The 15,036-nt window shown below is 37.4% G+C and overlaps 2 protein-coding genes across 3 annotated transcripts in view; one reads left to right on the top strand and one right to left on the bottom strand.

Moving 5' to 3' along the window:
* Positions 1–3,367, bottom strand: part of LOC121337428 (MDM2 binding protein) — a 29,342-nt gene extending 25,975 nt beyond the window's left edge. The window contains exons 1-5 of the mRNA XM_041407535.1: positions 3,179–3,367; positions 2,673–2,753; positions 1,572–1,645; positions 1,313–1,455; positions 785–843 (exon numbers count right to left, since the gene is read on the bottom strand). Coding sequence (XP_041263469.1) covers positions 785–843; positions 1,313–1,455; positions 1,572–1,645; positions 2,673–2,753; positions 3,179–3,254 — 433 coding nt within the window. The 5' untranslated portion in view covers positions 3,255–3,367. The remainder of the gene's footprint in view (positions 1–784; positions 844–1,312; positions 1,456–1,571; positions 1,646–2,672; positions 2,754–3,178) is intronic.
* MRPL13 (mitochondrial ribosomal protein L13) overlaps positions 3,299–15,036 on the top strand; it is a 28,726-nt gene continuing 16,988 nt past the window's right edge. The window contains exons 1-4 of one of the 2 annotated variants that reach the window (XM_041407533.1): positions 3,299–3,415; positions 3,958–4,081; positions 6,850–6,943; positions 8,493–8,553. In XM_041407533.1, the coding sequence (XP_041263467.1) occupies positions 3,389–3,415; positions 3,958–4,081; positions 6,850–6,943; positions 8,493–8,553 (306 nt within the window). In that variant the 5' untranslated portion in view covers positions 3,299–3,388. Of the gene's footprint in view, positions 3,416–3,640; positions 3,815–3,957; positions 4,082–6,849; positions 6,944–8,492; positions 8,554–15,036 lie in introns of those variants that run through there. The other variant, XM_041407534.1, reaches the window with a different exon arrangement.

Raw genomic sequence — 15,036 nt, 5'->3', positions numbered from 1 at the left:
TACCATTGATTGCACTAAACCAGCAAAAAGATCAAGTAATTCCAGGATTTAAAACACTTTTCCCACATTTTAGCTCATCACTTACTGCTCCTCTTAGATGAACTCAACATATTTCACCATTCCCTCAGTGACAGTGAAAGGTTCTGTCCCTTTCACCCCTCCCACTCAGCACTGATAGATGAGATTTGTCTCCTGCACAACTAAGCTATGTCCTTTTCCTACTTTTAACACTCTTAGCTGCTATTTTTCATTCTTCTTGAGTCCCTTTGTTATCCTAAATCAAATTCTACAACATTATACAATCCTAACATGCAAAGTGGTATGTATCTCCAGTTTACAAAAACCCAATCCAACAGTTGTGATGTATTTTCCTCCTCATCTTCTTGTCTCACAAGCGAGCAGCTGTCAAATCATACGTAAGCCTGATATCAACATCTTCCCCTTTTTTGTAAGAAATTTCCTGTGTTGAGTTTTGTATTGCTTACTGTCTATGATCACTTTGGTGCCATTTCAGATGGATAAATTTATTATATAAATAGCTATTTTAAACTCTACTGAACTACAGCCTGCCAAAGAAACAAGCAGCAAACTAGTCCTCAAGCTGATCTGCAAGGCCAAGCATGCTCAAGTTCCTAAACTACCTCCAAGAGCTACATTAAGTTTGTTAGATTGGTGCTGAACTTTCTCTGAACTTTTCCACTCACTATGCTTTTACCAAATGAGTTTTTAGGTCAGTAACTAACAAGATAAACTCCAATGAGATTGGTTTTTAAAGACAGATTACCTGGGGCAGGCAATTTATCAGCTAATTGATGCAGACTTTCAGCAGCTTCATCATAAATACTAAAAATGAAGAACAACAACATGTTTGGAACCAAAATATAAACAAAGGCATTTGGAAACAAAAAGTTACAATTAATGAATGGTACCTGATGTATCTTACATCTTTAAAACTCTGCACAAACATACTTAGGATATGAGAAATCATCTCCTCTTTTACTAAGACAAAAGTAGGCGTAATGACATCAAAATAATCAGAAGTAAAACTGGAAGTAGGATTCAAAAAGAATTAGCAAGAAATTTTTGTATATATAACATTGGCTGCTAGGAAACTGTTTAGTTATCCTATAAAAATCATCTGTAAAAATATTAAAGCTATGCTAAACAAAAATATTTTCAGTACTAGTAGGGGATTGTTCACAGTTAACTCTTGCTTTGGTACTAACTCTCACTTGTTAAACTTTCGTGATCCCCTTGGGTCACCACTGATAGATGTCAGATCACTGTTCCTTAAATAAAACAATACACATACTCAGTCAGAGACAGTGATTCCTGACTGTTGTCATCTTCCTCAAAACTTTGTGTGGTTCCCAGGTTCTCGTCAATGCTTGCTTGGTAAGAGTCTTCATTTTTTTGTGTGTCAACATTGATTTCCTCCCAGTCAGAACTGCAGAACTAATCAAACAAAAAGACTTAAATAAGCAAAAACAGTTTTAAACATCACATTTTTAGCTTATTCTACAGTCAGGTAGATGGTTGAGGAACTTATACTCTAAAAGAGTTTGTCTTACCTGATAATAACCACAAATGACATGACTTGCAAAATACCATTTCTTGGCACCTGGAACACCAGCCACTGAGCAAGCTGCAAAGAGATAAAACAATTATTTAAATTAATGAATTCACTATAATCTATTCTTCCTGTTATCATGAACATCTCTGTTAAAAGAGTCTGTAAATCATTTAATGTGCAACAATTACTTGAGTTCTACTTTCCTTTGGCACCATAATTAAGCTCTAAACACATTGAAGTGTAGATAAGTGTCATGGCAAGTGTCTTTTACCAACCCTCTGACTGTTAGTAAGTAAGAAAACATTTGACCTCTTCTCTGTTCTTGGTAATATTGCTTTCTCTTTGCATGATCTGTATCAGACCTGAACTAAACAAAACCTTTCATAAATATGATTTAGAGTTCACAAAATGAGATGCTCTATCAACGTTTCTATGTAATAAAATGGACAGAAGTTGAAAACAGCTTAATAGTCCCATTTCCATGAATTTTAAGAGCTTATAGTGGTTTTCCCACATAAATCCCAATTATATGACATCTGTGACAAGATGAGCTTATAACAGTCGATATCCAAACCTAGTAAAGAACTAAGAAAGCATTTTTTGATTAAAAACCCCAAAACAACAAAACACAAACACACAGCCCCTAAAAGTACTAAAGCAGACCTTAAAACATCTATTCTAAGGTAAAAAAAATTATTTAGTATTTATGGATTAAGGTTCTGAATTGTTACCCAACAGACAAGTATTGTTTCGAATGAATAAATCAGAAGACATTACAGGAGTAATTAAAAGATCATGCTACCCACCGACTTGAGAATCAAGCCATTTCCTACTCTTCCTTGCTCAACTGGACTGAAATTTGTCAACTCTTCAAAACCCTTCCCCTTCATTTCTCACAACCAATCAATCTAATCATCTCCTAACACCTTAGCTGCTGAAATGCAGGTTCTCCACAGAATCAGGAGCAGCAGGAAGGAACAGGTCCACACCACAGCAATTTGGTTTACCTAAATTTCTGACTTGTTTCCCCTAACAGAACATGCATAGGCCAATTCCTCAACAGCATTTGCCCTACCTCACTGTGCATTGCCATATTTACCTGGGAAAATGCTCACATCTGCATTTATAGATGCATTACAACTTTCTTTCAGGAACTGATACACGTCTGCAGCAGTCCCAGCTAGAAAAAGAAAAAAAAATCTTAAAACGACTGAATTATGGATATTAAATCTTATTTTCTTGCAAATGCAGTATAAAGTTCAGTGTGAAATTAGAAAGTGAATTTAGAGGAGAAGGGGAAAAGGGGTTGGTTAGGTTTTTAACCGAACTATCGCTTGCAGATACGCAGTTTAAAAAGACAAATTTTCCTAAGTTCTCCTTTAAGTCACGTTCAGGAACGCATTACGGAGTTACATGGCATCACCGCAATAAAGCAGAAACTCCCCTGAGGTTTCTGCAGGTTAGAGGCACCACAGACTCTCAGCCTGAAGGCAAAGGGGTGTTGAGGGAGGGAGGCAGGAGCCAGGAGAGCCCCGCGGACACCAGAGCAGCGCCCGCCCGCCGCGGCCCAGCACCCGCCGGGCCCAGCGCCGTCCCCAGCGGTACCTGCGGCGGTGGCTGCGGCGGGCCCGGGCCCGGCCCTGCGCTCGCCCCAGCTCAGGAGCAGCACGTAGCGGTCCATGGCCGGCCGGGACGGCGGCGGCCGCCGCTCCGAAGGTCCCGCGCAGCCGCCCGGGCCCCGCCCTCGCAGGGCAGCGCTTCCGCTTCCCGCGGCCCCGGCGCGGCGCTCCCTGCGCGCCCCGCGCGGCCGGCGGCATGGCGAGTTACAGCCGCGCGGCCCAGGTGAGCGCGGCCTCCCCGCGGGGCCGTGAGGGGGCGGGCGGGCACCGAGGATCCGCAGGCCCCCGTGGAGCGCCCCGGGACTGCCTCCGGTGTCCGGCCTGAGGGTGCCGCTGGCAGGAAGCGCTGTGTGGGACACGGCTGGGGACAGGGACACCCGCGGCTCAGGCTGTGCGCGCTCTGAAAGCTGCTGAGGGGGAGCTGTGCCCTTCAGCGGAGGGAAGGAGACCTTGGGCGTTAAATATCCTGCAGCGATGTTCCGGCTCATGTAGCCATAATGGAAGCCTGCGGCAGGAGTCCTGCGTTTTTGAGCAAAGCCCTCGGGGCCGGTAACCCGTCAGCGCTGTTACCCACGCACATCGCACTGCAGTCGGTGTATCGCAGTGCTCCCTCCGTTTAAAGGTTATTTGAAGGGGGTGGCGCTGCCTACCAATATTCCTTCTAGTATTTTTTGAATGTAAAAGAAGTGTTGATTTAATTGAGGAAGATAGATTACAGTAGTGTCAGCTTTCCCTGTGATAAGTACTGATCCTCTTTCTTTTCAGCAATGGGCTACTTTTGGTAGAGCCTGGTACCTCCTCGATGCGAAGATGCAGCCCCCAGGAAAAATAGCAGCTGCCACTGTAATCAGACTGGAAGGCAAACATAAACCTATTTATCATGCACTAAGTGAGTATTGCAGTGGGTGAAAGCAAATTTGCTTTTCTTCAACATGCATGTTTCTTCTAATTTCAGTTTTAACATCAAGGTTGATTAAAAAGATTACATTTCTCAATTGTTTATAAATTACAAATTAATTGGTTTTCTTTCTCATCTTTTTCCATTATACCCCTCCACAACCTAATGTTGTTTCTTTACCAATATGTATGAAGTATGTTACGAATCTGTAACTCATTTTGAGTAACTGAATTACAGTGGGTTCTTCTTTCATTTTTTAAAAAATCTCAGAACATGTTTTGTTGATCTTAAATGTAAAGACTTAGTTCACAGTGCACTTAAAGAAACATGAGTGCTTCCTTTCAATAGGTGCCCAGGACCACAGTCTTGGAATGCTTCATTCTGAATAAGATGCCAAGCAGATCTGTTTTCATGAGGCAGTGGGCACAAACTGACACACAGGATACTCTGAATATCAGATAAGATCTTTTTTACTGTGAGAGTAATGGGAAGTTATTGCCCAAGAGGTGGTGAAGTCTCCATCTGTGGAGATTTTCAGAAGCTGCTCCTTCTTTGAGCACTGGGTTTAGATGATGTGACTTTGAAAGGCCCCTTCCTGCCTCACACATTCTGTGATGAGGAGGCTGGGACCTGTCCTTAAATGGGTGGCAGTCACTGTTGAAAGGTATCTTGTTTAAACAAAAACATCATTTTGTTTTTCTGCAAATTAGAGATTCAGCTATAAAGATGCATCTGTAATCCTGTTCATTACCTGTAATGCTGTAGTGCCTGTCTCATGAGGATAAGCATTTTATAAATAATAAAAAGTTGATCTTTCACACCACTAGTACAATGTTTCCTGTAGTACCCATGCAAATTTTTCCAGAGATCTTACTGTAACATAATGGAAGCCTTGAAGTTGGCTCATACATGGTGAAGTATACATAGTAAAATTATACTCGATCTATTTCACAACAGGAGGTAGGATTTTTAGTGTTGTCAAGACCTTTAAATGTCAGTTCTACTGTTGCAAATTTTGTTGTATCCACAAGATGTCACTGGAGAATTAAGGCTGTCTTGAGAAATAAAGCAGGTGCTGAGAGGAAAATGCTTTGGTTACCTTGTGCAAAAGAACTTTGATACTTTTATGTCTGTGAAGGTATAAGGTCTTGGGAAGCATTTCAAGGATAACTTCATTTTGTTTAAAATGTTCTGTAAATCAGTGCTAATTGCTTTACACATGTTGACACCAACTGGTTGATTACTGCTACTGAGACATTTTGGAGAGCAAAGTATGCAGGAACTTGTGGTTTATGTACTTAATGCTTCTTTTGCTTCTTTTTTTGAACTAACAAATATTTTAGTGTCTGCGAGGTAACAGCTCCCTGGACAGAGTAACATCAGGAAGATTTTTTTTATTGTTTTGTTTTTAATTTGGTATTTGTTAATTCAGTGTTCATGCAAGTGGAAAACTGTTGGCATACATTTCTTTAATATGAGCTTATTGTGTCATCTTCCCAACCAAAACACCAAAAAGTCACAAAGTGACAGTCCAGTTCCCTGACATTTATGAAGACATACAGTGTTTTTAGAACTGTACTGTCAGCAGTGAAAAGCTGCAGCAACAAAGATGTGTAAATTGCATTTTCACTTCAGCTGTAGCATTAAAAAAAATACAAGATTAAAAATTAATAAAAAACTTAAGGTGTGAAAGTTGCTTTAATTAATTACATGCTCCTATAAAAATGCATGGTCAATTTAAGCCTTGCTTTGTTATCTACTCAAAAATGTTTTAATCAAGTGAGCCTCTTCACATACTTGTGTTCTAATATGGTGATGCAGATGAGGCTGAACTTTGGAGAAGTCATTTTCACTTTAGTTGAACGGGTGATTACAGCTTACACAGCTGATCAAGATCATTACTTCTGAAATTAAAAATGACATCTTTTCTCCTATTTATGTGATATTTTTGAGTTCATAGAGGTTCTGTTAGCACTTTGTTACTACAGAAGCCTTATTAAACCAACCCTGTTTCTGGCAGGGTGTTGGTAATAGATAATAAACCTTGCACTTAAAGAACTTTTGATGTTAAAGTTACATATATATGCTGTAACATTTGCTTGTGTTGGATAGATGAAAATGTGGAGTTTTTCCCAACAGAGCTGTTGGGAGTGGTGTTTCTAGGGCTTTTTCCCCCTGCCATTTCTCTCAGTGCAGTATTTTTGTTTGTTTTATATACTTAGCCTGAGAGTGTAACTACTTAATGGAAGTATTTTACTTAAGCAAAATGTTCAGTCCTTCAGTAAACACAGGTACTGTTTTTATGAGAAAGTAAATTAAAATATATTTAGGATCATTTGGAACTAACCTTTTTTTTTGTGTGTGTGTGTGGTTTTTTTGGGTTTTTTTCGTTTGTCTTTTTGTTTGTTTTTAATATAGGTGCATATGCAGCATAATGTGTTCAATAGAATAGAAATTTGCCTGTAAGCCAGATTTCCAAATCTTAGCTGAATATTTGCACTGGTTTAGTCATCTGGCCTGATGGTATTTTACCTGCTTACCTGCCTTCTAACCTGGTAGTACTAAAAATAGTAATTAAGGTTGGTATCTAAGTGCTGATTGGGGTGGTGTGGCTCAGAAAGCTGAGATCTTTAAATTTTGGGTTTATGGAAGGTGTATTTATATGCTACTATGTATGTATTGCACACATAATAGTTGTTACTTGGATTGATTCCCTCCATGATTTTCTTTGATATCTTCCACTTGCTTCTACCTTGCAGATGACTGTGGAGATCATGTTGTCATAATAAATACAAGACATATTGCCTTCTCTGGTAACAAATGGGAACAGAAAGTGTATTCTTCACATTCTGGGTAAGCTTTATAGTAAATAAAGCTTGTGGTAAATTTTGTGTCATATTTTCTTAAAAATTGAAGTCTTTTTCAGCATATTGCTTTAAAAGGTAATTCCTGCTTTAACTTTTAGGTTGGTTTTTTTTTTTTTTTTATTTGCATGTGTTATGATGTTAAAATAGTGTAAACCTTTTTCCTCCTTTCTTTTTATTTTCTTTCTTCTTGTTTTTTTGTTTTTTTGTTTTTTTTTAATACCCAGTGTTTGTTGCTAGGGAAATACTTTAACTCAAAAGTAGTCAGAACAATTGAATAAGTTAACAGATTTGGTGAGTGAGGTTGTGTCTTGTGTTAACCCAATGATCTGGACTGTTCTGTTTACTGTGTAATAGAAGATATTTCTATTGGCACTCCACATTATATATATATATATATGTATGTAGTCACCAACTTTAGTTACTTTATCCTGCCGCTCTCAAGATGTCCTGATGATGTACATTGTTATACACAGTAATGTAAAATATATTATTTTGGCAGACATAACTGGTTTACAGTGGAGAGTGCAATAATCAACTACAGACAGGGTGTCCATGATCAGTTGAGTGCTCTTATTTTATGCAGTGATGCAAATTCATAATAATCTCTGAGTGTCACAATGTATCCAATTGAGAGATTAATAAATTCCACTGAGTAAGGTAATTTTGTAGTGCTAATGGTGCAATCCTGAAATTGCTGAATTGCTGATAAATTCTTGTTCAGAGGTGATGGAAATTATTGTGTGCTTTTTTTGTCTCCATCTCCCCTATGACCTAAAATTTTCTCTAAAAACTTAACATGTATGTACCTAAGTTTTGAATAAGTAAAAAGAACTGTACATTTAAAACTAATACTTAAGTCCATGAAGCTCAGTGGACATGTCTTCATGATGCTGGGCCTGTTTTCATTTCACTTAGGCTGATTCCTAATAATGTAATTCAATCAAAATGAAATGCAGCATTACTTGACTTCCATGTGATTTCTTAATGCATGCTATCATTCATTTAAAGCTTATGCAGAGATCTGATTTAGTGCAGCTTCAACATGTCATATAGCCTTTAGAAAGATGGATCCATTGCAGTAAAATTAAAATTTTATTACTGTAGATATGCCAAGTCTTGCTAAGATTTATTTAGAGTAGCAAGAAAATAATAAATACAGTTCAAAATGGATGTCTCTTATGTCAGCCACAGACTGGTTGTGAGTCTTGATCATCTGGAAATATTTCAGAGTTCTGCATGTCTTATTTCTGTTGTATTCTGTAGCTGTTATGGTATATTTAATAAGCAGTTTTAAAAACATCTGCTTGTGAAGCACAAGGTTTATCATAGTTAAGTGAATAAAAAAGGAAGCACAAAAGGTGTTGAAATTAGATAGTTGACAAGATAAACAAAATACAGGTTTTGGGCTCATGAGAACGACGTCTGTTTTTTAAGGGCTTGTAATACCATTACACCATTGTTCAAGATGTAGTGATACATTTGTTAGCATGCTGCTTGAGCATGTAGAATTGAGCTTGTGTGTTTTGTTTTTCTAGTTATCCTGGTGGTTTCAAGCAAGTGACAGCAACTCAGCTCCATTTAAAGGATCCAACTGCTGTAAGTGTTTTTCCCTTCTTCGCTTTCATTTGTGAATCTAGTGAGTTAATTCCAGTTAATTAGTTCCCCTAAACAAATAGGATCAATTACCTGCATATCTAAAGTTAAATTAATTCTATTAGTGGTTTGTAGAAGCTTGGCTTGTGACACCATTTTTTTAAACAATGTTTGCAGGGTTAGATTGTAAATTGTGTATTTTTGTCATTCTTCCATGCTGTCCAAAGGAGCAAATCAAACTTGTTGGCTTCACTAATTTTTCACTTATTTACTTCCTTTTAGTTTCAGGGGTCTGACCTTTCTCATGAGTGAACTGCCTCCAGTTTGAGTGAGCTAAGCTGTCTTTGAGCTTAACGACCCTTCTGCTTTTTTAAGAGTCAGCAAGAATTATGCTAATCTTAAAAAAGTTAGGAAGTGCATATGCCTCTTTTTCCCAGTGAAATTCAATGGTAGGTTTTAAGTGATGATGGTTTTTAAATCTTTTCTGAAATACTGTGTGTTCATGGTTTGTGAAAGAAATGGAAATGTTGATTATGTTGAACATAAGCCTTTTTACTGTCTGTGTTAGACTATTGTATAGTCTGAAATGCAATGTTCATGTTTTTGTACTGATTAAAAAAATAGGGAGCCGGATACGAACATTTTGACTTACACATTTATGAAGTGACTTCTACTAGAGGTTTGAATGGGCAGCATTGAAGGACTGAATTCTCTAAGTACTAATGTGTCAGAGCATGATATAAGACCTACAGAGATTCATAGACATTTATGTTTGATTTTGACTTTGAAATGCTTTTGTTTGGGTCACTTAATGTAAAAAATATTCAAGTGTTTTTTCCTTTGCCTAGAGAAGTCTTGTCTGCTGTAAAATTCACAGGTTTTATCAATTATTTGGAAATCCTGGTTTGTCCCAAGTCTGCCTAATACAAGTGCAAGTACTCAATGAAAAAGTAGTCCACCATGTGAATTTGCTTGGTTTCTGTTTTTACTGTCACAACATCTTTAAATAAATGAATCTAAATCCTACATTTCCATATAATGTTCTGTCTAGAAATTTTCAAAACAAATGCTTTTGCAAACAGCCTCTAAGATAGTTGTAATTCCTTTGGGAATTACTGATAGTTCCACGTCTAAAATGGATTCTTCAATTTATTTCATTTGAGCTTCAGGCAGATGCTGAGCACTGGGAGGCAGTGTAACACAACTTGTTAGGGCGTGAGACTTGGATGTTCTCTAAATTACCTTCTGGCATTAGTTCTGAAATACCTCTTTTATTGCCAGACTCATAGATGAATTTCTCTGCAAACAGAAGAGGATTAAATACATTGCCAAAAACTAAAGCATGTTGGACAAATGCTCAGCAAATGGTGATGTGGCTCAAGTCTTGGTCTAATTTAGCAGCAGACACTATTTTTTTAACACAATGGTGGAAAATCTTCAGCAATTAACTCTGTCATTCTATTGAAGATGAAGCATTCACTTGCCTCTCTCATAAAAATATCTCAGACGTGTTTTTGTCATAATTGGTAGTAGTGGGTGGTAATTTGGCAAGATATATTCTGTATGTGTAGCTGTAATGGGGTTTTATGGCTAGAAACATTTGTTTGCTAGTTGAATTATATTGCTGTGAAATGCATCGGGGTACAACAAAAATGGAAATTATGATGATGCTTTATTAGCAGATTTTATTTTTAGAACAAGCTTTTAAAACCTGAAAAAGTACTGTAAAGAGAACAGCATCAGCCTAAGTAACATACACATCTTCAAATCATCATCTAAATGACACATAGGTATTATGGAGACTTTTTTCATCACTTTATTTCACTTCCTTTCTCTTTTAATCACATTAAGTGATTAAAACATTAAGTGACTTCACATTCAGTTCCTGTGAAGCCAGTGGAATTAGGAAGATTGTAGGAAGCAGGCTGTGTCTTCCTGTGGCATCCAAATCTTCATTCTGTAAAGTGTTACTTTCATCCTGGAGGCTGCTGCTGTTTGTCTGCCCTTGGACTTACTGCCTCCTGCTCATTCATCCTGGTAGTGTTCATTAGGATGAGTCATCATTGCTTTTGGAAATAGTGCTGTTACAGAAATTAAGGCAGTAAATTAATGGAAGAGACTGCTTCCAAGGAAAAGGATGTTGTAAACTTCCATGGTGCTACCATAGAGATTTTGCAATGTATTTGACTATTTTCAGTTTATATAAGACTTCCTGAGTGTGTGTGTGTATAGTAGGACTGCAGGAACGCTTAGCACTGTCGTTATTTATATATATCTCAATTCAAACTTGCAAATCCCCAAGATAAATATTTTTCTGTTAGTTTTGTTTCTAGTGTACAGAGTGTTTTAGGAAAACCTGCTTCACAGCTAATGGCTAGTTAAAAATATTGTAATGAGTAATTTGATGCAAAATGCTTAGTTTATGCTTACCCGGGAGGCTGAAAGCCATAAGTATAGTTGTCAGAATGTTACCGTAGTGTCATCCCTGATCATTTGTAGCTCCTCCCTAAGGTGCCACCAAGGTTAAGTGATGTTCTCACTTCATGGGGGCTGACCCCATTTTATCTATCTTACTAATTCTGGAGCTTTACGTTCCTTGCAGGTGGTAGTTAGTGCTTCAGAGGGTTTGTGGTGAATTTGAATTTACTTGTGCTTTACTTGTGTTTTTTTCTAAAGGCCATAGGATGATTCAGATTGAAGAGAACCTGAGGAAATCTCTAGTCCAACTTCCTATTCAAAGTAGTGTCAACTATTAGGTCAGATAAAGCTGCTGGGGATTTATCCTGACAGGTCTTGAAAACTTCCTATGGCAACTGTTTGTTGAGAGAACAACAAGAGAAGTCCATGGCTTCTCTTCTTTGTTGAAAGGAATAAAAAACCTCACCTGTCCAATCGTATGTGTCTGATCTCTGATGTATGATTTTGTACCTGAGATTAGAAAAACACTACTTTTTTTTTTTCCATTGCTAAGTATCTTTCACGTTAATATGGGGCAGTGAATGCAGAAAGAAATCTGCGTAATTGATGTTTTGTGTAGAGCTTAACATTCCTTGTTCATTTTGCCAAGGTTTTCAGCACTTCAGAAAAATTTGCGTTGATGCAAGGGTGAAAATTAGTATGTTAACAAAAAGATAGTAAAAGTACATAGTCCAGCACATTTTTACCTTGAATAGTGATGTGTTCACTTGGGAGACATGAAGAGAGGAGTGTCTCTGAATCTGTCTAAAATTTCTTGTGTTTTCAGTTGTCTTCTGCTCTTCTTCAAAATAGCAGAGATTAGAACTCATCTAATGAAGTTGGCTGGGCTACTTTAAGAAGTGCTATTGAAGAAAAAAAAACAGCTTGTTCACATTTCCCTGACTTAAATTGAATGTAAATTCTTTGACCACCCATAAGCAAAACTATTAAATGTGTTCTTTAGGTGCACCATGAAACTGTTGCTGTAGTTCAAAACAGCCACTCTGTTCTTCAGGTTAATATAATACTAATACTCTGTATGGCAGCAATAATCTCGTAGGATGTAAGTGGGCAGGCAGCATTAGTTTCCATTGGAGGTTGCTAAAAAAAAAAAAATCTAATTGAGCAGTTTGGTGTGATTTCTTTGCCAGGACAATCTTTTGAACATGAAGGAAACGGGCAAAACTTTGGATTTGAGGTGTAAGTGTTTGGAGTGCATAGAGGTTTGGGATTTTCTTGACTTTTAAAAAATAAAACTTGCAGAAGTTTTATTTAGCTTGAAAACTGCTGATTGGCATGAGACCAGCACTTTCATAATTAGACTTCTAGGTGCTTGATACAGAAAGACTAAAAGATGTAGTTTTAAATCTTGGATTTGAGAGGGAGCAAAGATTACTTGAAAAAAATTCCTGGAAAAATCTTTTCATTTAAATGCCTGCAAAATAATGTTGTCAGACCTAATGTACAGAAGTAGATAGTAATCCTGTGAGGACAAAGTTTGCAATCAATTTTTCTTTTATTTGTGATTTGAAAGGCAAAACTCAGCTTAATTTTTTTTTTTTTTTTTTCTGGCTGCATCAGAAACTTGATTCCAGAAAAGAAAAAGAAGAAATTACATTTGGTTAAGACCAAATGCTCAGTGAGAGGATTGACCTTTGCAGTATTCAGAGGCTGTATTGCCTGTGACAGAGGAATAATGGGCAATAATTTTTCAGAATGAATGTTACCTGCTAGGGAAGATTATTAAGTGAAGCAGGGTAGCTCAGTGGAAATGTGTTGCGAGGGAGCCTCCAGGGCTGTCCGGGTTTTGGTTTGTTCAGCTGCTGGCACTGATGTGAAGGGGTTTAAAATGTTCTAATTCTCCTTTTGAATGCCCTTTAGCAACTGCTTGCACGTACAGACTTGCCATTATATCTGCCTAATAAGGGTCTTTTGAAGAAAAGCTCAGACAGAAAGCACAGTTAAATCTTGCTGTTGCTATTTGAGAACCTATTTTCTTTGCATTAGTAAGGGATAGTGGATAGAATAATATGTTCATGCTAGAAGCCAGTTACTGAAACACTAGAAGTTGTAGCATTTTCTTCTATTACAAAGGAGTAATGTTTTTTAATTAAGTAGAACAAAACTTCAAAGACTGGATTAGTAGGCACACAAGTTAGTTTTGCATGGGGAGGAGAGCTTGCTGTCTTAAAACATACTATCCTGAAACCTCTAGGTGACCTGAGTAAGTCTTAGAGCTGACTTGGTCATTCTCTTCATAGTACGCAAAAATAAATGCTTGCAATAAAAAGTCTTAATCCATTCCTTATTTTTGAGTCAAGTTCATAATTTAAAGAAAACATCAAACTTCCGCATTTTTGTTAAGTGGAAAGCAGCAGTAGAAAGCCAAATGACGTGCATGTGCGTGGAAGTTTAATTTGTCTGTGACCAAATGATTCTTATGGCAGTGTTGAGTACATTCACTCTTGCTTGTACAAGTTGTTACTACTTGTACAGCTGTCAGAGGTAGAAAGTTCTTTGTGTTGTATTTTATAATGTGTGGGTGAAAAGAGCAATATTGTATACAGAACTGAGTACCATGGACTGGTAGAAGGAAGATGTGATATCAAACTGTACCTCCAAGTAACTGCTGTACCTCTTGAAATTCTTCTGGGGTTATTTTGGTATGCCTTGTAATTAATCACTTTGTTTTCTCTGGAGCACTGTGTCCTTCCCATGTTCTAGAGTTGCTTCCTGTTGATTATTGGACTTAATTCAGCTGTTAGGGTAGACTTTCTTCTGGAAATTCAGCCAATTATTTTGTGCTTCTCAGTACTAGGAGTGGTACTAGTTACTTGCTCTGTTGATTTCCATCTTTAAAGTATGTTTTATCTGGCAAAGAATCTTTCTCAGAACTTGTCTCCATCAGACATAGTCTACAAGTTGCACATGAGCCAAAGCTTGTCACAAAAATTGAAATGTTTAGGACTCACAGTGTTTCAAATACATGTATTTTAATTTATTTGTACTCATAAAATGTATTAAAGTGTTGTAAGGGACTGAAAGTGCAAGAGTTTTAATAGAGCTGCCTAGATTCCTTCTCATTAGCCCTTTAAATTGGAAATTAAAAGAATAATGTCATATAACTGGGTTAAGAGCATGTCTATGCTGTGAGTGTATAAATTAGTCAAGTTGAAATAAAGGTATTGCAACATTCAAGATGACAATTGCAATTAGAGCCAATGGGAACTTGGTAATTTAAAAAAAAAAGAAAAAAACTGGGGCAAACAGCATCCCAGTAGTGTAAAAATCTCCAAATACTAACACTGGGGTGGCTGTGTACTTCTGATGGTGGATGTCTTTACCTGATGGAGAAAGTGGCATGGTCTTTAGGAGTAAGTATTTATGAGGATATGGAATTTTACACATTGCCAGTACTAAAGAAAAAGTAGTGGGGGAGGAGGCAGTGAGAGTCCATGAATAACTGAATAAACTGTTAAGCTGTGGTAACTACTTTAAAAAATGAGATCAAGGTTGCAGTGAGACCTGTGGGTGGGTAGACCTCTCTGCCAGTCTGAGATTACACAGAAATCACTAGCTTTTTAAACTTTTGTATCAAATTAAACTCTTGCTATTTTAATAGCTCAAAGTAAGCATGACATAGAAAGCAGTAAGGTTTGTCTTTTATTAGAAGCGTATTACAAGCATGTAAAAAAAGGGGTTTTATTGTTAATTCCTGAAAGAAACAACATGTTCTGAAGTGTGTTTTCAAGGAACATTGAATCTGAGTTTGGATTTTTTGTGAGTTCAGTAGCAGATTTGCAATTCCGTACTTTTTTATTTAGAGTTGGTCTATTTTTAGTAAAACTTGAGCATGTTCAGGTAACAGAAGAGCCCTTACTTAGCACCTTGCAAGTATTGTTGATTGAATCTGCCTTTTCTGTGACACAACCTTACTCAAGGTGCAAAAGCAATCTGTACAACTTCACTTAAGCCTATGCTTTACTGATTTTTTTGACTTGACACCACAGCAGTGAGAGTGGAGTTGTG

This window comes from Onychostruthus taczanowskii, unplaced genomic scaffold (genome assembly GCF_017590055.1).
Source record: "Onychostruthus taczanowskii isolate IOZ18803 unplaced genomic scaffold, ASM1759005v1 scaffold27, whole genome shotgun sequence".
Taxonomy (NCBI): domain Eukaryota; kingdom Metazoa; phylum Chordata; class Aves; order Passeriformes; family Passeridae; genus Onychostruthus; species Onychostruthus taczanowskii.
The sequence above is the reverse complement of the archived record's forward strand: the minus strand, read 5'-3'. Positions and strand labels throughout refer to the sequence as shown.